General features: G+C 34.6%; 1 protein-coding gene across 11 annotated transcripts in view; it reads left to right on the forward strand.

Moving 5' to 3' along the window:
* Ctnna3 (catenin alpha 3) overlaps window positions 1-23,777 on the forward strand; it is a 1,794,873-nt gene that overhangs the window by 460,610 nt on the left and 1,310,486 nt on the right. For all 11 annotated transcript variants that reach the window (XM_021259452.2, XM_021259448.2, XM_021259451.2 and 8 more), the window contains one exon: window positions 13,020-13,283. In XM_021259452.2, coding sequence (XP_021115111.1) covers window positions 13,020-13,283 — 264 coding nt within the window. The remainder of the gene's footprint in view (window positions 1-13,019; window positions 13,284-23,777) is intronic.

A 23,777-nucleotide genomic window follows, 5' to 3' on the forward strand; every position in this document is an offset into this window, starting at 1 on the left:
ATACAGAACCCAGAACATCTGGTGACTTTCAGATAATATCAGAATGTAATGCTCCTTGTTATTCTTTAATTCTGTGCATCAATGAATACAAAACATATAAATTGCTGTGATGTTTAATTTGAAGAAAAGTAATGTTTGTAACTAGACCAAGGAAGTCACAGTCAGTTCCAGCCAGAGAGAGATAAAAGGAAAAAAAGAAACACAGAGTCATGCTAAAAACACCGAATCAGCCTGCTGCAGACAGGCAGGTCTGCGGACGCGGTCCTGAGGTTGCCAGTCACACTGAAAACACCAAATCAACCTGTGCCCTGGCAGCAATCCACTGGACCCCCCTCCCCCACCGCCCCGGTCCTTTGGCCTCTTCTCTGTACAGCCACCTGTTTCCATACTACAAAGATGCAGAGGACACTGGACCACCAGACCACTGTACTGGAGCTAATCAAGTTCTCAGCATTTAAAGAATTCTTGCCCAGAGGTAGGGTTTTCTGAGCCACTGTCCCACCGCTCCACCATCCCACTGGTCCAGAGGAAGGGGCTTCCGGGCTGGCAACCGTCCCTCTGCTCCTGGCTCAGAGGAAGAGATTTTTGGGCCACCATCCCTACTGCTGCTCTCGGTCCCTGGCCCACCTCTTCCAGTTCAGAGGAGGTGAGCCACATGGGCGCCAACAGCACCGCCCTGCCCCCCGAGTCAAAATGAGAAAACACATAAATAAGTCTCAAACCCAGACTTCCAGATCACCTATAGCAACCCCAAAGGGAAATGAGATGGAACACTCTGATACTCAACCACCTGGACCCACTGAACTGGTAACAAAAGGGGATCTGGAGAAGATGAAATCAGAAATAATCTCTCAGATAACAGGAGAAATTGTGCTCCTAGTGCAAGACATGATTAATAAATCTAGAGAGGAGCTGAGGAACATGATGGAATCCCAACATAGGAAACAAATGGAATCCATAAAAAAAATGCAAATAGATTTCCAGGAGATGAAAAATTCCACTGAAAGTCTACACAGCAGAATGAGCCAATGTGAGGACAGAATTTCAGATATAGAAGATAAGATTGCTATTAGTGACCAGGAAAAGAAAAATTACTTCAAAATTATAAGGGAACATGAGAAATCAATCCAGCAGCTCCTAGATGATGCAAAGAAGAATAACATGGGACTGATTGGAGTCAATGAAGAAACAGGAGAGAGTGCAGATGACATAAAAAAATCTCTTTGCAGAAGGAATGGCAGAAAACTTCCCAAACAGAAGAAAAGAACTTGACATACAGATAAGTGAGGCATATAGGACTCTAAATAGTCTTGATAAAAAAAAAATCTACACATAGACATATAATTGTTAAGATTCCAGAAATCCAAGAGAAGAACAAAGTTCTATGAGCAGTTAGAGAAAAGAAGCAAATCACATACAAAGGAAAGTCCATCCGAGTCACAGCAGATTTCTCAACACAAACCACCAAGGCAAGAAGAGCTTGGAGTGACATATTCCAAGCCCAAAAAGAAAACAGCCTCCGACCCAGATTGATGCACCCTGCAAAATTATCTTTCAAAATTGATGGAGAAATAAGACTTTCATGACAAACAGCACCTTAGGAACTTTGTGAATACCAAACCAGCACTCCAAAGAATTTTACACAATATCCTAGGAAAAGACATTGAGGATCACAACCCCAGGAAGCAAAGCAGAATGAACCCATCTGGCATGACAAGAAATTAAATGTAAAGGGGGAGAACCCAACAAAAAGAAAAAGTCATGGCAATGAAAAGTCAATATGTTTCAGTTATAACCATCAATGTTAATGGTCTCACTTCACCAATCAAAAGAAATAGACTGGCAGAATGGGTCAAGAAGCAAAATTCAACAATATGCTGCATACAAGAAACACACTTCATTCAAAAGGAAACTCATAGACTGAAAGTTAAAGGGTAGAAAACAATACTTTATGTGACAGAAACCGGAAAAAAGCAGGAGTAGCTATCCTCTTTGCAGATCAAGTAGATTTCAAACCAACACTGATTAAGAGAGATGAAGAAGGACACTACATCCTTGTAAAGGAAAAAATCCAAGAGGAAGAGATGACAATCATAAATATCTGTGTACCAAACACTAGTGCACCCAACTATATAAAACAAATACTGACGGACATGAAAAGTCATATATGCACTAATACAATTGTATTGTGGGACCTCAACACCCCACTGTCACAAATAGATAGATCAACTAGACTAAAAATAAGTAATGAAATACTAGAACTCAATCAAACTCTTGAACAAATGAACTTAACAGATGTTTACAGAGTCTTCCACCCCACAAAATCAGAATACACATTCTTCTCAGCTGCACATGGGTCATTCTCCAAAATAGACCACATACTCACACATAGCACATGTTTAAGTAAGTACAAAGGAATTGAAGTTATCCCCTGTATATTATCAGACCATAGTGTGATGAATTGGAGATCCATAGCAAAAGAAACTCAAAAAATTTCATAAACATGTGGAAATTAAACAACACACTTCTGAATAACCAATGAGTTACAGAGGAAATTAAAGAAGAAATCAGACAGTTCCTTCAATTAAATGACAATTACAATACAACATATCGGTATCTATGGGACACAATGAAAGCAGCCTTATGAGAGAAATCCATAGCAGTGAATAATCATACTAGGAAAACAGAATGAGCCCAATTAAACAACCTGATGCTGAACCTCAAGCTCCTAGAAAAAGAAGAGCAGGACAACCCCAAAGCTCATACAAGGGAGGAAATTACACAGATCAGAGAAAAAATCAATGCAATGGAGACTAAGAGAATGATATAAAAAAATCAATGAAGTTGGTTCTCCAAAAGAATCAACAAACTTGACAAACCCTTAGCCAACCTTATCAGAAAAAGGAAAGAAAAGGCCCAAATCTATGCAATTAGGAAAGAAAAGGGTGAAATTACAACAGACCCAGCAGAAATCCAGAGGATCATCAATACCTACTTCCAGAACTTATATGCCAATAAGATGGAAAACACAGAAGAAATGGACAGATTCCTAGATACATATGAATTACCAAAGTTGAACAAAGCAGACCTAAAAATTCTAAACAACCCAATATCAACCAATGAAATTGAAAACATAATTAAAAACTTCTCAACTAAGAAAAGCCCAGGCCCTGATGGCTTCACTGCTGAATTTTACAAGTCATTTAGAGAGCAACTACTGCCACTACTGTTTAAACTCTTCAGTGAAATTGAAAGGGAAGCAATACTCCCAAAGTCATTCCTGGCAGCAAGCATCACCTTGATCCCCAAAGCAGAGAAAGACCCAACCGAAAAGGAAAACTATAGCCCAATGTCACTAATGAACATAGATGCAAAAATCCTTAATAAGATCCTGGCAAATAGAATGCAGAAGATCATCAAGAAGGTCATATGCCCTGATCAAGTGGGATTCATCCCAGGGATGCAGGGATGGTTCAACATATGCAAATCAATCAATGTAATACACTATATCAATAGAGCCAAGGACAAAAACCATATGATTATCTCCATAGATGCAGGAAAAGCATTTGACAAAATCCAACATGCATTTATGATAAAAACCCTACAAAAAAAATTGGAATAGATGGTCTCTACCTCAAACTGATAGAAGCCATCTATGAAAAACCAACAGCCAATATCATACTAAATGGTCAAAAACTGAAATCCTTCACACTCAAATCAGGAACAAGACAAGGATGTCCACTATCACCACTCCTGTTCAATAGAGTTCTGGAAACATTTGCCACAGCAATTAAACAAGAGAAAGAAGTAAAAGGAATAAGGATAGGAAATGAAGAAGGCAAATTGTCATTATTTGCAGATGACATGATACTGTATATAGAAGACCCCAAGAACTCCACCAAAAGTCTTCTAGACTTAATAACCAAATTCAGTTAAGTAGGTGGTTACAAGGTCAACACACAAAAATCAATAGCTTTCTTCTACATGAATGACAAACTCACTGAGATAGAAATAGGACAAATAATTCCTTTCACAATAGCATGCAAAAAACTGAAATAGCTAGGAATCAACCTAATGAAAGAAATCAAAGACCTCTTCTCTGAAAACTATAGCACTCTGAAAAGAGAGATTGAAGATGATATCAGAAAATGGACAGACATCCCCTGCTCCTGGGTAGGAACGATCAATATAGTGAAAATAGCCATACTTCCAAAACTTCTATACAGATTCAATGCAATTGCAATTGAGATCCCAGGAGCATACTTCACAGACCTTGAGAAAACAATCCAAAAGTTCATGTGGAACAAGAAGAGACCCAGAATAGCAAAAGCAATTTTAGGTAACAGAGACATGGCTGGGGTATCACAATCCTCAACCTGCAACTATACTACAAAGCTACTGTGTTAAAAACAGCATGGTACTGGCAAAGAAACAGACCTGAGGACCAGTGGAACAGATTAGAAGATGCCAAAACAATGCCAGCCACACTCAGCCATCTCATCTTTGATAAAGGAGCCAAACACTGGAGGAAAGATAGCCTCTTAAATAAATGGTGCTGGAAAAATTGCGTTTCAACTTGCCAAAGATTAAAACTAGACCTATATCTCTTGCCATGCACTAAACTAAAATCAAAATGGATTAAAGATCTAAATATTAAAATAGAAACGCTGCACCAGTTGGAACAGAGGTTAGGTAGAACTCTTGAAGACATCAGTGTAGGAAAAGATTTTATGAACAAAACCTCAGTTGCCCGTGAACTAGCACAAACAATCAATAAGTGAGATCTCTTCTTATTAAAAAGCTTCTGCACAGCAAGAGAAACCACCAGCAGTGTGAAGAGACAACCCATAATGTGGGAAAAAATCTTCACCTGCTTTTCCTCAGACAAAGGTCTACTATCTCGAATCTATAAAGAACTTAAAAAGATCAGACCTCCCAAATGTAAAGACCCAATCTGAAAACGGGCATCTGAAATGAACAGACATTTATCAGACAAGGAAGTAGAAATAGCAAATAAATACATGAAAAATGTTCAACTGGTCATTGGAGAGATGTAAATGAAAACAACACTGAGATTTCACCTTCCTCCAGAAAGAATGGCTGCTATCATGAAATCAACCAATAACAAATGCTGGCGGAACTGTGGGGAAAGAGGAACCCTGCTGTAGACTGGTGCAACCACTGTGGAAATCAGTATGGAGATACCTCAAAGAACTAGGACTGGAAGTCCCATTTGACCCCGTTATTCCACTGCCTGGGATCTTCCCCAAAGAATTAAAAGAATCACACAACAGTGATATATGTGCACCCATGTTCATAGCAGCACAATTTTTAATAGCTAAAACTCAGAAACAGCCCAAATGCCCATCAGCTGGAGACTGGATAAAGAAAATGTGTTTTTCTTATAATGTGGCATACTACTCAGCCATAAAAAAATGAGAAATTAGAGATATTTGAAAATGGGTATTTATATTTATAAATGGATGCACATTGAGGTGATACTCTTAAGTGAAATAAATGGGACACACATGTATAAATACCAAATAGCTTCTCTGGTGTGAGAAACTGAAAGTGTAAATAAGGACTAAATGTATAATAGGTAATGTGACATAGGAAGAAAAGGTGCAAAGGGGAAGGAAGTTGGAGGGCTAGGGGAAAGGATAGAAGGGAATGGGATTAATATGAGAAAATGGAAAAATAGGAACAAAATCTTTGTAAATAGGGAGGACTGGAGGGGTTGAAGTGAGGGCTGGGCAAGGGTGAAAGATGGGAACCAAGAGAGATTATGTAAAGTTGCAAATTTCCAATGATGAATGTCATTATATTGTATACCTAAAATGTACCAATGATTAGAATGAATAATCGATAATGCACAATAGGAAGAAAAGATCCAAAGGGGTAGGGGTAGTGGGAGGGGCAGGGGAAAGGAAAGAAGGGAAAGGAAAAATGATGAGAAATGGAAAAAATGGAAATAAAGTCTTTGTAAATAGGGAAGGGTGGAGGGGGTGAAGGGAGGGCTAGGAATGGGGAAAAAATAAGAACCAAGATGCATCATATAAAGGTACAAGTTCCCAATGAGAAATGTAAATGTGTTGTATACCTAAAATGTACCAATAAAAGAATAAAAAAAAAAAGAAACACACCCTCTGGAGGACTCCACCCAGCATGCAGTCTTGACATTGTCCTCTGCTCCTTCTTTTCTTCTGTATAAAAACTCTTTGCACTGGAGTTCCCTAATAGGGTTCTGAGCTGATATGCACCCCCTATCTTCTCAAGATGCTGGCCCTCAAATAAAATTGATTTTCTTTCTGTCAACACACATTGCCCAAGTACTGGCTTTCAAGAAGGAAGCAGTTGGACCTGAGTCCCAAAATAAGAGTATAAGAATGACAATGAATTTAATTTCAGGCATGTTTACTTTGAGACTCAATTTTGTACATCTGGAGCTCAGAAGATAGATAAATACTAGTCAATTTAAATTTAGTATTCACTGATATTTAAGAAAATGGAGGTGGGTACCTTTTAAGGAGGGAATATAGCCAATATAGTTAATTTGCTACATGGTGAAAGATCAAGTAAGAAAATGCTAGAAAAATGTTTGCCTTGAATTGTTTAACTTAATTAGTACCCTAGAAGGTAGGAATTATAATCCTCACTTTGCAGCCGAAGTAAGGTTAGTTTTTCTAAACCAAATTTCTTACAATTGAGGGTTTCTGCACTGAGATTCTAACCTTAAAGATCATGCAATTTCCATTATAATGTGGCAGACTATTGCATTCCTCCTCTTGGGTAATTGTAGGCTTATTGGGCCCAGGGACATGTTTTTCAATGTTTTCTGGGGTCTGTAAACATGTTCTATGACTATAAAACATGGAGACTGAGTTAGTAAGGCTCACATAGATGTAGATGCTAATATTTTAGAGCAGGGGTCAGGGTTCTTTTTTGTTTGGCCCTTTTGGGTTGGAATGTTTTTGAATGGAGGCAGACATGCTATGATGTCTAAAGGACTTGCCACTTCTTATTGACTGACACCTGGCCTATTCATATCTCCTGTTTAGAATAAACATCTGAGTTTATAATCTTAGTTTTAATGTCACACCTAATAGCAGATGTTTCAAGGTTGTTGAATTAAATTAAAAAGTGAAACTTTTTTTTTCTGTAGGAAAGGCAACTATGAATTTATCATTACTAAGATGCCACAATGGGTAGGTTTCTTTTTATCAAAATTAGATTGAAATATTCAATATGATACTTCTTAATTTTAATCTTTCTACATATATCTCTAACTTCTGTTTTTGAGTCCTCTAAATGATCTTATGGACCATACTTTTAGTTTCTAGTTTCATAGTTTTGGCCTCAGGATTTCTTATCAGTATTATTCTGAAACTGAATTAAGGAATGTGTTTTTAATATGAATTAGGTATGGAAATTATTTATCAGGAATTTATGTCTGAACTTAGTATTCTCTGCTGTATTATCACAGAAGCCCAAGGTTAAAGGAGAAAATTTTAGAAGTATTTGGGAGCAGATGACAAATCTACTGACGAAATAGAAATAATGTTGGGTAGAAAAAGTGTTGATGCAGGAGCCAATCTTGGATCCTATCCATAGCCCAGCCATTAAATGAGAAAGTAAGCCTGTTCAGCGTTTGGACACATTGTTTCTTATCCAGAACTGAGTTACTGCCTGGAGAGAAAGTAAGCCTTACTTACGGTAAGCCTTTCAGATATTTCAATGGAAGGCAGCAGGATAATGTACTTAGAAGTGTCTAAAAAAATGGTTTCAACAATTGTATACTTACGACTGTATGCATACCGTTTTCATCTCCTAAATGTTACTGAGATCTATTCTGCTTTAACATGGCAATAATGTTCAGCGTTTGGACACATTGTTTCTTATCCAGAACTGAGTTACTGCCTGGTTCCCTTGGCTGCAATGCCACCCTCTTTAATCTATTCAAACTTTTGCCAGAGAAATCTTTGAAAATGCACATTTGAGCTTATTGCTTTCAAAGAACTTTAGCACGATCTGTGAGGTATCATCTGCCTACCTTTCCAGCTGGATTAAAAAGCATTCCTGCTCAAGTTTTCTGTATTTATAGTATCACCTGCAGTGGCCTTCATGGTCCATGCCTTTTCATGCTTCAGGCCTTTTGTTGCACATACTGTTTCATTTGGTCATTGTTTTGTTCTGTATTGTTCAGAGGGATAAATAGATTACTGTATAAGATTCACTTTCTCTGAAATCCTGCCATTTACAACAACTTGAATGAACCTGGAGAAAATTATACCAAGTGAAATAAACCAGACATAGAAAATCAAATAAATTGTGATCTCACTTCTCTATGAAATCTGAGTCAAATTCATAGAAGCAGAGAGTTTTACAGTGGTTTGCAGTAGTTAGACATGGGGGAAATGGGAAGATATTGGTCAAAAAGTACAATTACTGCATGGTACTGTTTAATACCATATTGCTTATTTGAAATTTGGTAATAGATCTTTCCCAACACACATATATATGCTAATGTTTTAGTGATGGACATATTGATTAAGTTAATTATAGTAATCATTACACATTATATCTAATATCAAATTATCAGGTTGTATATGCAATTTTATCAATTTTACATAAAGAATTGGAAAGATTCATTTATTCTGATAAAATTTCTTTAATCTCCTCAAGTTGAGGAACTTTATGCTGAACTTCATTTTAGTTCTTATCTTAGTTACTTTTCTTGTTGCTGAGACAAAATACCCAACACCCAAAGTTAAAGGAGGTAAGGTTTGTTTAGGTTAAGTTTGTAGAGGTTTCAATCCATAGTTGGCTGGCTCCAAGGCAGGGTGGCATGGGAGCTGGGCATAGCAGAGGTGAAACAGTTCATGGTGTGGCAGGCTGAAGGCAGCAGCAAGCAGCAAGCAGCCAGCCTACCTTTCCCTTTTAGTCTATCCAGACTACCAGCCTTTTGGTAGTCAAAAGTATGCTAATTCCAATTAGTGGACTAATTTAGTACTATATACACTCAATCCCAGTATCACACACCCTAGATCCAGCCAGCTCTAAAAAGCCCCACCTATGAGTTCATGAGGCTTTGGGGGTGGGACATTTAGATATACGCGGTAACAGTTCCCATACAAATTTGTTTATTGTTTCCCCTTCTGGTCTATGAGTTCTTCATCTTTGCATTCTTAAAACTTACACACTATCTCATGTATAGTAGAGACTCAACAATATTTATTGAATGAATGGTTGAATAAATTGATAGCTTAGAGCCCTCCATTTTTTATTGTGTGATCTTTCAAATCTTTAAATATATTTTGTTCTCTTGCCAGGGTTAAAACTCATATGTCACTTCCCTACCTACTTGCAGAGACTTGAAAGGTCTTTGTAATTCCATCTGTGAGTTTCTTCATCAGCTGGAAGCATTTAATGTCTCCTTACCTAGGAAATCTTCATTTGAGCATTTTTCTCTGAAGCATTTTAAAAAATATATTAAATAAGTGTCAATTCTTGAATAGCTGAATTCTGTATATTTTTCTATCTAGAGAAATCCCTAATTGACCTTACCATTTAATTCTTATTTTGACCTGTTTTAAAATTTTACTGTGAACAGACAACATGTGAACTTTTGAATTCACGGTATCATCATTTAAAATGAAATGAAAGAAACACAAATACCACCACGACAATCTTTTGTTTAGGAGAATGGTAGTCATTTAACTCTGTGTCTATTTACTACATTAAATTTATTATGCCTTTGAGACAAATGGTTTTACTTTTTAATTTTGCTTACCTAAATTCTTCAACTTGCCCCTCCTTCTATCCACTGTCAAAGTATATTATTTTTTGCTGTGTTTACTAATGCTGTCATCCCTGGCGGGCTTCACACATTTGCTGTTTGGGATACTAGTGCTCACTCATTAAGGATTGTGTAATTGCCTTGGGCAGAGATGACAAAGTATGGTCTCAAAATCCAAAATGTATGCATATTTTAAAAATTCAAAAGTTTCTACAACATTAAAGTCACCACAGTTTTCAATAAGATACACATAGCCACCATCAGAGCAAAAGAAATACTTTTTAACTTTAACCCTCTTTGTAATAATTTATGTCACCTTTCAGAAACTACCTAAATCCTGACATTCTAAATAAAGACACTGTTTATTTTAAATAAAATAGAAAAATTTATAGACCACCATAGAAGAAATTATATAGTGACTTGTGATTATATTATAAGATAATATAGTCTTCCTAGTTCTTTCTAAATACGTATACTTTTATCTTTATTTCCCTGAGGAGCTATATATTGTTTCTAAGTATTAAAAATCCCACCACTCAAGAGGGTGAGCCAGGAGGATTACCGTAAGTCTGAAGCCAGTCTGGGCTACATAGTGAGCTCAAGGCCAACCTGAACTACATAGCAAGGCCCTGTCTCAAAAAACAAAACAACAGGAACAAAAATAAACAAACATTAAATGATTCTCTAAATCACAATATGATGAATGTAAGTCATGCTATGAAATTGTGGGGAATGTGAAAACTCTAAGACTATCATAAGACAAAAGCATTATATCAGTTTGATAAATTGAAGGAATAAAATATTTTTTTCTATAATTCTTTACAGTTTTTCTTATTTTAAATATGCTATGTACACTGTCTTGTAAGAGGGTTGGGAGAAGTATCATTATTTCTGTTTTTTAAATGGAAAAACAGACATCAAAAGAATGCACAACTTCCTCAGCTCATAGTTCTAATAACAGAGCTGAAACTAGAACCCAGACCAATAATAAGGAGAAAATTGTAGCAAGTCAAGTAAACCACAAAAATGTCTTTTCTTGGCTAATTAGTGAGTATGAACAGTGGGTTGACAGCTACTTCTAACTGTCCTCCCTACATCTTGTAAAGAAGTTAAGCTCCCTAATGCCTGCATGAAGTAGCAGACAGCCTTTATTTTCAGAAGGGAAACAACTAAAAATATAGTAACAAAAGCCATTTATTAACCTCAGGCAACAGAGGTAGCAGTCTTGTGAAAAAAAGTACAGGGTTACAATCTGAAGACTTAGATTTAGATATCAGTCTATTTTTGTCTCTTAATCTCTTTAGAGTAAATAGGTAACCTAGTTAAAATAAGATTAATTATACAAGCCTAACTCCTTCAAGGGTTGTTGTGATGATGTTATACAGAAGTACTTTATATGCTACATCATATATAAATCAAGGCTTCATTCTTCTATAGCAAATAAGGGAAATTCTTTCAATTTAGGAAAGGGTATAACACTGTTGTTTTAATCAGGTCTTCGCAGTTATACTCATGGGTTGCAATAAAGAAATTCTGCCAGGTGTGGTGGCGCATGCCTGTAATCCCAGCATTCAGGAGGCTGAGGCAAGAAGATTGCCAGGAGTTTAAGGTCAGCCTGGGCTACATAACAAGTTCAAGGCCAGCCTGAACTACAAAGCAAGACCCTCAATCTCTCTCTCTCTCTCTCTCTAAAAAATCTATCTCTGTGTCTTGGTTACAGAACTTAGTCTCTTGACACCTCAGTTTCCTCATTTTAAAAATGGGATAATAATTACATTTATCCTCAGTTTTTATGAAGATGATTTAAGCTATTGTATATGAAGTACATAAATTGTTGTGAATGTTCCCTAAATTAGGGTTTTTGAATAACATTTTTAGGAATTTTTAGATTTACAAAAATAGTTACATAGACAATAGAATTCCCATTTACCTTTCTCTCAGCTTTCTCTATTATTAATATGTTAACATTTGCCACAACAAAGAAATAAATATGAATGCATTACTATCAACTACTAATAAGCTTTATTTGAATTTTACTGATCTTCTTGTTCTAAGATCCAATCTAGAGTACCACATTTTATTTATTTGTTATATCTCCCGAGTGTTCTGTAACCTGAGACAGTATAACATTCTCCTTGTTTTCCATAACTTAATGGTTTGAAGGAATAGTGTACAAGCATCATGCAGGATGTCTCCCAATCTGGTTGAATTTGTTGTGTTTTCATGATTGGGTAGTGACATGCTATTCTTTGCCACATTATATCAAGGGGTGTATGATCTGGATGTGATGTGTACAGGTGATGTCACTGGCAAGCTAATCTTCATCATTTGGTGAATTTAATGCTTGGAAGATTTTTTCACTATGTTTTAAGCTATTTTTTATTATCTATCACTTAGATAGGACTTTCTTTTCTCTTCTGTTTGTAATGTCCTTCATTTAGATTTTTACTTTAAATTGTCATCTCCACAGAAATGTCCTTGCTGACCTAAATTAAGGTAATTTTTTCCTTTCAGGTCAATCTCTATGACATTTCACTTTTATACCTTCTTCATAGCATTTATAATTACATAGCATTATAATTAAATTGTCTTCAGTTGTTGTAGAGTTTATCTGTATATGCCCTTCCCCCAAACAAGAACATAAGCTTTGGGAGAACAAGGTCCTTGTGGGATTGTTCACATCTGAACACTGAGAGCCCAGCAAAAAAGTTAGTAATACTAAGTGCTTTCTCAGTGTTTGTTGAAGAAATATCAAAGAAAGAAAGATCCAGAATTAATTTATTAGTATTTAGAAAACTAGCTGAGTAGTGAGAAGTTTAATGTTTTTAACTTACTTGGTTTGTTTTAATAAAAATTTAAATACAATTATCAAAAATCTGTGGAAAAAATAATCAGTATCCTTGTAATTCAAGCTCTCTTGTTAATGTACTTAATAATGTCAATGTCAGAGTTCTTTAATGACTACAAAGATATGAATTACAGATGTTAAGATCTACTCAGATTTTATACGTCTGTACTTTTGTGACCTTTACTTGTGAAGTGTTCTTTCCCAGTATAGAACTCCAGAATTTGAAGGAATATAAAATTAATTGGTGCCATTGATTGACTTATAACTGATTTTTCAGTGCCTATTTTCATTTATATTGACAGAAAAATAGAGCTTTTGTGACTAAGCTTTTCACATAATCCATGAAAATAAACTACTCTTTATTTTTCTTCTCAGGACTTAAAATCTCCAAACCAGAGGGATGAAATTGCAGGGGCCCGGGCCGCACTGAAGGAGAACTCTCCTCTCTTGCATTCAATTTGTTCGGCTTGTTTGGAGCATTCTGATGTTGCTTCCCTCAAAGCCAGCAAGGACACAGTTTGTGAAGAAATTCAGAATGCCCTCAATGTGATTTCAAATGCTTCCCAAGGCATTCAGAATATGCCAACCCCATCAGAACCTCAGGCAGCCACTCTGGGAAGTGCACTTGATGAGCTGGAGGTAAGTTGAGGGACAGCCAAAATGTGATTTGATGTCTCAAAGCAAAAAACAAAAACAAAAACCAAAAGCAAAACAGAAGTAGGCTTCTAGATCCATGTGTTGAAATTTAGAGTAATAATGAAAAATTCAGTTATCTCCTCAGTCTTTATAACCTTATTGTGTCTTCCAATGAATTACCAGGAAAATATTTTATCAATAGACTTCTAATTGCTGTGCACCTCTACCAAGGAAGTCAATGGATTTGAAATGAAATTGTTCATTAAATTGAAATAACTTTATTTTACATGGATCAATTTGTGAAATATAGGATGTATACAATCTACAAATATGTATGATTGGCACTGTTGTATGTACTTGGAATATATCTGATCACTGCCCTTCACAAAAGCATGCTTTTCTTAAATTTTTTATGTTGTGAAAAAATAAAACAAAATTTCATAACAAAATAATATCAGAGTAACAATAATTAATATACTATGTATCATTATCTTCAAAGTAGTTACTCAGAGTACGAGACAGACCAAAATAAGACAGACCAGAAACAAACAGGTGACATCACAACACTTTCATTTGAATTGCAAGGAATTAGAATTATAAATGAAACAAATTAGCATATCTATTAAATTATCTTTGAAACAATGGAATAGGTGATTTGTGGAATTATTTGAACTTCTCCATATTTCCAATTTATCTATTTTCTATTTTGCTCTTTCTTTGAATATATATGTATTTTTTTTAGTTTCTGGTATAAGAGAAACCATGCGATATTTAATCTTGTATGTTTGACTTATTTCACTTAACATTATGTCCTCAAGTTGCAATCATTTACCTAAAAATTCGACTTTCTTGATGGCAGATTAGTACTCCAGTTGTGTATAAATAACACATTTTCCTTATCCATTCATCTGTTGATGGACATATATGTTATTCACAAGATAAATTGTGCTGCTATGAACATGTGTATGCACTTATACTTGCTATGTGGTCACTTTAATTCTTTTGGAAAGACACCTAGAAGGAAGATAGCTCAGTCAAAAAGAATTTCTATTTTTTGTTTTTTGAGGAATCTCTATTCTGACTTCCATAGTGGTTGTATTAGTTTACATTCCCACAAAAAATGCAGAAGAATTCCCTTTTCCCCCATATGCAAGCCAGCATTTGTTATTATTAAAATTTTTGATGATAGCCATTCTTTCTGGTGTAAGATGATATTTTACTGAAGTTTTAATTTTTCATTTATCTAATGTATTTAGTGGCCATTTGTACTTTTTCTGAGAAGTATTTATTCATTTCAGTTACCCATTTTAGATTGGGTCTTTTATTTGGGGGAGTCTATTTTTTTTAGTTCTTTATATATTCTTTTTTTTTTTTTGTACTGGGGATCGAACTTGGGACCTTGCTCTTGTGAGGCAGGGAGTGGCACCACTGAGCTAAATTCTTGGCCCTATATATTCTTGATTTAGTCCTGTCTGAGGAATAGCTGGCAATTTTTTTCCCCATTTTATAGGTGGTCTCTTCACCCTGTTGGTTGTTTCCTTTGCTGTGCAGAAGCTCTTTAATTTGATATGACCCCCTTTGTTGATTCTTGGTATTATTTCTTGTACAACCAGGGTTCTATTCAGAAAGCCCTATGTCTTCAAGAATTTTACCTATTTTATCTTCCAGCAGATAAGTGTTTTTGTTTTAACATTTAGATCTTTGAACTACTTTGATTTTAATTTAGTACATGGTGAGATATATGGGTCTAGACTTAGACATCTGTATGTGGATATTTAATTTTCATAGCACCACTTATTAAAGAGGCTATCTTTCCTCCAGTGTATGATTTTTGCCCCTTTGTCAAAGATCAACAGCTGTCAGGGGACAGGCATAGGGGCTTGTCGGGAGCAATGCTACATAATTTTAGGGAAAAATCATTTTGGTTACCCTAGTTCTCCTGCCTACGGCCCAGCTATGGCATTCCAAGACATAATTCCATTTTGGCCTCCAGTCGCAACTGAGACCTCAATGATTGGGTGATGCTGTGATGATCCAGGACAAGATTACACCAGCTGAAGACATCCTGGGAGGAACAAAATCTTCATCTACTCAGTTCCTCATTGTTCATGGATTGTTACATCTTGTTTACGCCAATGTACTGAACTCTCTGCAAGTTGTTTGTTACATTTGTTTCTCCCGATGTACTGAATAAAAGGTGCAGTAAGCTGGGGGCTTTCTTTTCGCTGCCCAGAGCAGCACTGATCAGACCCAAAGGTTAGCTTCTTCTCAAAGTCTCATTTTTCTACTTTTCCTGTAATTTGCCTTGTGCTGCCGTGGCTCACAGGAGACTAGGATTTACAGCAGAGGTTCTAGTAACGTCCCCTTTCCCTGTTCCCTACAGGGGCTGAGTGTAGAGAGCCAATGGGACAAGGTTATAGAGAGTTGTGTAGGTTCTTCTCTGATGTTGATGGGATTCATTGTAAGGTTTTAATACATTGATTCTTCTGTTTTAAAAGAACTATGTTGGTTTTACATTGAGTATAGACTGAAGAAGAGGAATGAGGTGGGGAACATACAAAACCAGGTAGGAGGCTTTTACATGGTAGCCCAGGTCTCATCCTTATACTGTACATGCAACCCTTCAATCCACCTCACATGTTAGATGGAACAAGGTGGTGTCAGTGGATATTGGGGCTAAATTTTGTAAGTAGAGGCAAATGGATCTTGACAGAATGGATGTGGGATCTGAGAAAAGGGGAAAGTCACAGCCTCTGTTGTACGCTGGTTCCTCCAATATCACAGACAGAATGGAGTTCGAGATCTAAGCTGTTATTTGGATTAACATTTGGGAAGGGAAATGGGAAGGAGCAGGAGGGGAAAGGAAAGAAGTTTGTCTTAGAGTCAGAACCACAAAGCCTGGGTCAATCAACAGCAAGTTCTGGAGAGAACATTGCCTTTCAGAGTGTACCTTGTTAGGTGGCAATGGCCAGGACTTTATGCCTCTTTCAGTCACTAGATGTGGGTCACCCTGCCCCGCAAAGGGTACGAATTATTGGGGTGGGGAGTTAGCCCACAGCTGGACAGCAATTTCTACTTGGAAGGAGGACGTGGTTAGCATATTTCTGTATCTTCCACAGATAATTTTAAAATGTTGGTTTTTGGTTTTTTTTGTGTGTTTTGCTTGAGCAGCTGATTGGATAATGTTTTCATCAATCATGCTGGGGAAGACTGCAGATGAAGGTGGTTATGGGAGGAAGGTTAGAAACTCATTCTTAAACGTGTTGACACTGAGATATTTTTAGACCTTCACTATGATATCAAAGATCATTGGCCACTCCAGTCAGATATGTGCTGTAGTTCCTCTATGGGAAGCAAAATAACAGAAGTTAAGGATATGGGTTCTGGAGCCCAAATTTCTGGGTTTTGATCCCAGCTGTAGCACTTAATACCTTTCACACATAGGGAAAGTTATTTAGGTGACTCTAAGTTTTCTTACTTATAGCATTGGGATAATAACAAGTCCTACATCTTAGTGTTATTGTCAGAATCAGTGATTTAATAATACATGTACAAATACTTAGAGTAATACCACATAGTAAGTGCTCAATAAATCTTAGCTTTTAAAACTATCAATGGAGATGACTATCTGGAAGCGGATTCTTCCATAATAAACAAGTCAATAAAAACAAAATTAATAAACTTTTACTGGTAACTTAAAAAATGAAACAAAACATGTATGATGCCTATATTGTGCCTAGTATTATTCATTTCATGATAGACTCATTAAATAACTGTTATACTTAAATTTAGAATACTTTTTCATTAGTTACATGTCTTTAAAGAGATATCTTTATTTCTAATTCAACATTATTAAATTCCTAATTATTGGCATCCCTGTGAAAATTTATTAAATTTCTAGTTATTAACATCTATGTGACAATTTTAGGAACTGTTTGTCTAATAAGCCAGAAGATGAATGATGACTCTAATAATACCTCTTCATCTAATTGTTTTCCCTGTATAATGAATAATAATAATAATAATAACATAATAATATAATGAATGTAATAATATTTTCCATTAGATGCATGTCTTGTCTTCAAAACAAGGTCCAAAATTCCCTATGTCTGTGATTCTAGTTGATATTAGTAGATAACATCTAACTCATCTACTAGTTGAGTATTAGGCCCTCAAAAATTAAGTAGATAACACTTCTTGATTGCTAAACATTAGTTATTCCCTTTATTATTAGTGTCCCTATAAGCTATTTTTTACTGAAAATAAAACTGAGTCATAAGTTGTATAACTTGCTGAAGTCAGAAAGGTGGTGAGTGGTAGTAGACAGGATGTGAGTTGAATTTCTCATGTATCAGAAGAATTTCTGTGCTTTATTGAGTTCTCATAGCTAGAACTTAGTATGCTTAGTCAAAATTCAACATATTCATGTGATAGTTCTTAGTCTATATAAACCATCAGAAAAATTATAAATGTAACTGAGTCAAAAAGGTGGAATAACTTGTTGCTGGATAGGACATTATTGGTGGAATCATTTAAGTAGAAATAATATGTATTTTAGGAGTGTCTAGTGCAGTGAGATAAAATTTGCTAGAGTAGATGGATAGCACTATATAGCACATTTTCCATAGTATTAAATAGAATTGTGCCAGAGGATGCTCCCATAAGGGGTCTCATTTATCCCAGACATTGCATTTTATATTCTCAGGATTATAGAACAAGACAGAAGATTTCCAAATTGTTCCTCCTTCTGAGGCTTCTTCTATTTCTCACTTTAAAATGAAAACTACTGGCAAGAAATGACAGAGGTTGGAGAGGGGGAGAGAATGTGTGCAGCTTGAATGGGAGTGGGCATAGGGATAGGAATGGAGTCTTTTCTTTCTCAAGAAAGGTCCTTTATATGGCAATCTGGCTTCTGAGCAAGGAAAGTGAAAGTCCTGAGGATATTTCCCTGAAATGCTAACACTGACCTAACAACCTTTGAAATTCAGTTGCAGTCAGATTTTGGGAGGCGCAAACTGGTACAAAATGCCTAAATTTTATATGTTTTTTTTGTATATCAAAGTTACAAATAGCTACTGAGGCTGTCTGAACTATTTAAATCAGAATTTATCAAACATTTAACCCTTTTAAATGATTTTGTAAATTAAATGGTTGCACTTTTCATTATTTACAGGAAGCTATATTGGTAAAAGATCTAAAATAACCTTTGCTCTATTTTCTTCCTGCAAATATAATACTATGAAATAAATTGATACAGTAAATACTCTGTTGGGAGCAAGTCTCATTAAATATTTATAGTGTGGGAATGTATCAGAATGCTTGCTCAACAACTACCATGCAGAAGCTTTTGTTAAATCTTTCATTCTGGCCCATGGCTGGTTGTGGGTATGAAACTCGAGATTTATTGGTAAAGAAAATAGAAGTTGAATTAGAACACTATACAGGACAAATCAATCGATTTATTGGAAAGGCCAGTGTGAATTATAGGGTGTTTCTTCTGCATTTGTGACTGAATGAGGGTTGAGAAGTGTTGAATGTAGATTAATAGAATTTTGAAAATGTTTTTAAGCAAGAAATTTTGCTTTGAAAACTCCAAGCCCACTGAAGCATATTTTCTTCTGGGTAGAGGGAGAAAGCAGCTATCATAACCATGGTAGAAGAATTATTTGCATCTTTACTCTATAGCTCAGTGGTTTCGCTGCCTGCTGCGCAAGCGGAAGGACCCGAGTTTGATCCCTGGTACCAAAAAAAAAAAAAAAAAAAGAAGATAATAACAAAGGAAACATATGCAGTATTTTCCTATTTTCAAACAGCTGTTATATTATTTGCTTCTTTCATTTATGTATTTATTTCTCTTTCATCATTCATATGTTCTTTATACATTGTTATAACCTCACTACCTGAAACAACACTTCATACATAGTAAGTAGTAGATAAATATCAATGAAGGAGAGAATGGATTCAAGAACGCTGTGTGGCATTTTGTGGTATTATAGTAAAGTCATTTTTCTCTTACTCATTTTTTTTCTCTTTTCTCCAAATAGAAATGTACATGGGGTATAAGGCTCTATTTTATCAAACCCTTAACTGAGCTGTGAATTTGTGGTGAGGGAAACAAATCTAAATAATGTTGCTCAAAAATCTTTTCTGTAATAAGGCAGCATAAAGAGAAAAAAAAGAGTGTGTGTGTGTGTGTGTGTGTGTGTATTTTCTTCTCTCAGTAACTATGCATTCCTAGTGTAAGCTCTCTTCAGCTACTAAGATATGTTGTTTTTCACTAAAAGTAGTTATTTTGGGGAATATAGTCCTAATAGTATATTTTCACTTAAAGGAAAAAACAGAACCTCTACCACTCAGAATAACATTTAGAAGCTAAGAAAGAAATGTACATCACTGATATCTAGAAGTACTTTAACATGATTTCTGAAAAATGAGTTGGTTTCTGGAAATATAATGAATCAGAAGAACTAAAACTGATGGATAACATATTTTTGCACACATAATTAATATATTAGGGGAATTAGGGGAATTTTTTGAAGGTAGATACAAACAGAGTACAAATCCAGACTATCAAGCTAGTGCTAGCATTGTGCTGAAGTATGTGGGGAAATTCTTTTCCATTATGGCCTAGAGCTTGAATTTTGAAAGATCACTAATGGAATACAAAAGACAAAGCTTATATCCTACTAGTTGGAAAATCACATAAGAGCCCCCTTGGAAGAAGTTGGGAATCTGAAATTTGACCACTTTGTTGGATAAATGAAAACCAAAAACCAAAAAACAAAAAACACAAAACACTAGCCCCTACTGCAGCAGATAGAAAACTTCTAGAGTTGACCGAGTGGCTCAAGGGTGGGAAAAGGAACAGAATGTACCTTGGAAATTTTCTAATCAGAACCCTGTCCTTATCTGGATTTGGGGTCAAAATTCATATTAGCTTTATAGCCTCTAAAATCCCAGTAGAAAAATCTAATTTAAAGTTTTCTTATCCTAGTGATACCTCCTGGGACTCACCAGATGAAAACTCAAATTATTTTTTTATACCCTAGTCTTCATAAAATTCCCACACATTTCCAAGTAAGATAAATTCTTCAAACACACAAATAAGGAAACCATCATGAATGAGACTTTATAAAAAGAGCAAATTGCAGCATAAAATCTGCAAGCATTATAGGTATTGAAATTATAAGATACTAAATATAAATTAGAATGCTGCATATGCATTATTCCTTCATTTATTCATTTAAAATATAATGACTATGTTGAAGGAACAAAACACTTTCAAAATTGACCAGGCAGAACTATTTAAAGTGAAAAATAGAAAATAACTAATTCAACAATCAGATAAAAGCATATTTAGAGAATTAGTGATATGAAAAAAAGTTAAAAAAGTTACTTTGAGTTCCTCACAGAGGAAAAAAAATTAAAATTACATAAAAACACAGTATAGACAAAGTGTAGTGTAAGAAGTTCTAAAATATTCTGATATAAGATCCCAAAAAGAGAAAAATAAAAAAAGCTACTGAGAATAACCTAGAAATTATGCAAGATACCAATCTGCACAGGTAATAAGCCCAATAAATTCCAAACAAAATGTGTTTAAAAATGTTTACACTTATAGAATACTGCAGTGAAGCTGAAGGACCCCAAAGACAAAAGAGATAGTTTAAAAAATAGAAGAGAGTTGCCTGTGGGTGAAGACCATCAGTCATTTTCTTAAATATAGATGCTTCAAGACAGTGGAATTATCCTGAGAGAAAATAACTTAACCTTGAACTCAGTATGCACTAAAGAAAGCTATCTTTCAAGAATAAAGATATCTTTACCAAATCCTAACCTTGTATAGTTTATTTCAGCAATCTTTCACTGATGAAAATTGCTACAAAAATATTATCATACACTAGAGATGTAAATGCAAGGAGTTTTTAAGCAAGAGAAATAGTAAACATTTGTTTGCTAATGCTCAAATATTAATTTAGAAAAGGATTACTATGTATACATTATATAATTTAAAATTCAGAATTAATGTTTGGAAACATAGTATAATTATAATTAGAAAGGGTGGAATCAGAGTTAATTTTGCAGCATCTCTGTACTTTAGGTGAAAGATAAAGATGGTGATTTAATTTAGACCTTAATTTTAAATAAGAATAGTAAAATGTCTAGACTCTAGAGTAACATCTAGAAAATGTATAGTAATAGGCCATATAATTTCCAAACTTGGAGAATGGAAAAATGAGACAAGAAAACAAGAAATTCAATCTAAAAGCAGAAAAAAAAGGAGAAAAAAAGGAAATGCAATGGAAAAGCAGGATAAATAATGGTAGATGTCCTATGATAAATCCAAATAGTCTTGTACTCATAATACATATAAAAAAAGTCTCCAGACAAGTGTTGACAACTTATAAAACAAAATATAGCTACATACCAGTAATAAAAAGTTTATATATATGTACACACACATATGGAGCATCTATGTCTATGAAGAAAGAGACAGGTTTGCAAATCAAAGGATGAAAAAGATATTCAGTAATTCCTATCCAAATACAGCTATTATAGCTATATCAGTATTACTAAAAATAAATTGCTAATAATGATTTCTATCTACAGTTAAAAAGATTAAATTCAAGAAGTTGTAAAACATTCTTTTCAAGGAAATTAACAAAAATGACAGAATACTGAGCTGACAATTTTCAAAGAACTGGTAGTATACAGGCCACCTAGATATATATTTAGGTAAATAAGTGAAATTTCTTATTTGGAATCTTTTTGAAAAGCACATCTACATAACTACTGGGTCATGAATAAAATATTATTAAAAGTAAAACATACTTCTGAGAAATAATAAAAGTAGAACAAAACTTGAGGGATCTAGCTATAGAGAATACTTAGACAGAAATTTATCACCTGTAATGCTTATCTTAGGAAAGAGGAAAAACTAAAAAATTAACAAGCTATGTTTCCAACTCTGATTTGAAGCAAAGCAAATAAGAAACTCAGAAAGAATAAATTAATAAAGATAAGAGTAGAAATTAATTAAAGCATAAACAAAGATGCAGTAGAGATCAACAAAGCCAAAATATGTTCTTTGAAAAGATCTATAAAATTGACAAAGTGCTGCTGAGCTACATTAAGAAGAGCGAGAGCAGGACAGAAAACAGCATGCAAGAATGAAAAAGGAGAGGAGACTATCACTATTGTATATAATACAAAACTAAAACAGCATGCTGTAAAAAATTCATTTAAGTAAAAAATTCTAGATGAAACAGTAACATTCTCAGGAAAATATAACTTACTAAAACTGGCTCAAGAATAGATGATATGAATTAAAACATTAAGTAGAATTTGACAGTTTTTACTTAAAGCAAACAGTCCCATACATTTTTGCAAAATACCACAAACCCTTTGGAGGATGTGTAAATGTATTTTCATAAGAGTGTCCTGAGACTAGCAAAATAGGTAACTCAAATTCATTACATGAAGCTGCTGAAACCAGTTCAAACACTATACAGTTTAGATAAGAAAAGAAACTCACATGCTAATCTAATGTATAAAATTAAATACAAAAATCCTAAACAGAACAAGAACAAACTATTTAACAGTAGGTAAAAAGTCAAGATGATAAAGTTAAATTTATTCCAGGAATGTGATCTTAGTTCAACATTAGAATCTCTGCTGAAGTTATTCACCCCATTAACAAATTAAAACTATACTGTAATCTCAGTAGATCAAAAAAAATTTGAAAAATTAATTATGTAAAACTTCCAGAAAGCTAGAAGTGCATTTACTAGCATGGTAAAGTATTCCTATAAAATTTTACAGTAAACTTTTTAAGTTCGAGTCATTTAAAGCATTCCCTTCAAAATTAGGAATAAGAATATAATGAATAAAATTCAGTAAATTATAACACTACATTTTAACATGAATATGACTGATACATAGAGCTTTACCAAAATAAAAAGTAAACTATATAAGAATCCATGCATTTTTACATTTACATACAGGTTAGCACATGTAAAAATAAATATGAGCTTTAGCAGTATAGATCTATATGTTAAGCTATAAAGAGAGAGAAGAAAATGATTTATGTAAAATTTAGGAATGGTGAGGGTGGGGAGAAAGAGGGTGCATAGCTCATATAAGCATTTTTAAAGCCTCTGACCATATTGTTTTTCTGAAGCTGGGTGGTGTGTGAATGTTTGTTATATTATTATTTTTTATTCATACATTCTTTTATGTATGAAGCAGTTCATGAAATTCAATAAAGTGTATTAAAATAGGATAAATCAGAATAAATGATGCAAAATGTGCTCTTTACATTTAACAAATATTTATCAAATCTATTTTCTGCTAATCACTATTTATATATTTAATGAGTTCCTGCTTTTATTGTAAATCTTACTTTCTAATTTCTTAGGATAATTTTGATATTCTTTTATAATATTTTGAGTACAATACCCCAATTACAATGAGTGAAATTGAAAATGTAATAAAAAA

Source organism: Heterocephalus glaber, unplaced genomic scaffold (genome assembly GCF_053883595.1).
Source record: "Heterocephalus glaber isolate CG9 unplaced genomic scaffold, H.glaber_assembly_v1.0 deba00001497, whole genome shotgun sequence".
In the NCBI taxonomy this organism is placed as follows: domain Eukaryota; kingdom Metazoa; phylum Chordata; class Mammalia; order Rodentia; family Bathyergidae; genus Heterocephalus; species Heterocephalus glaber.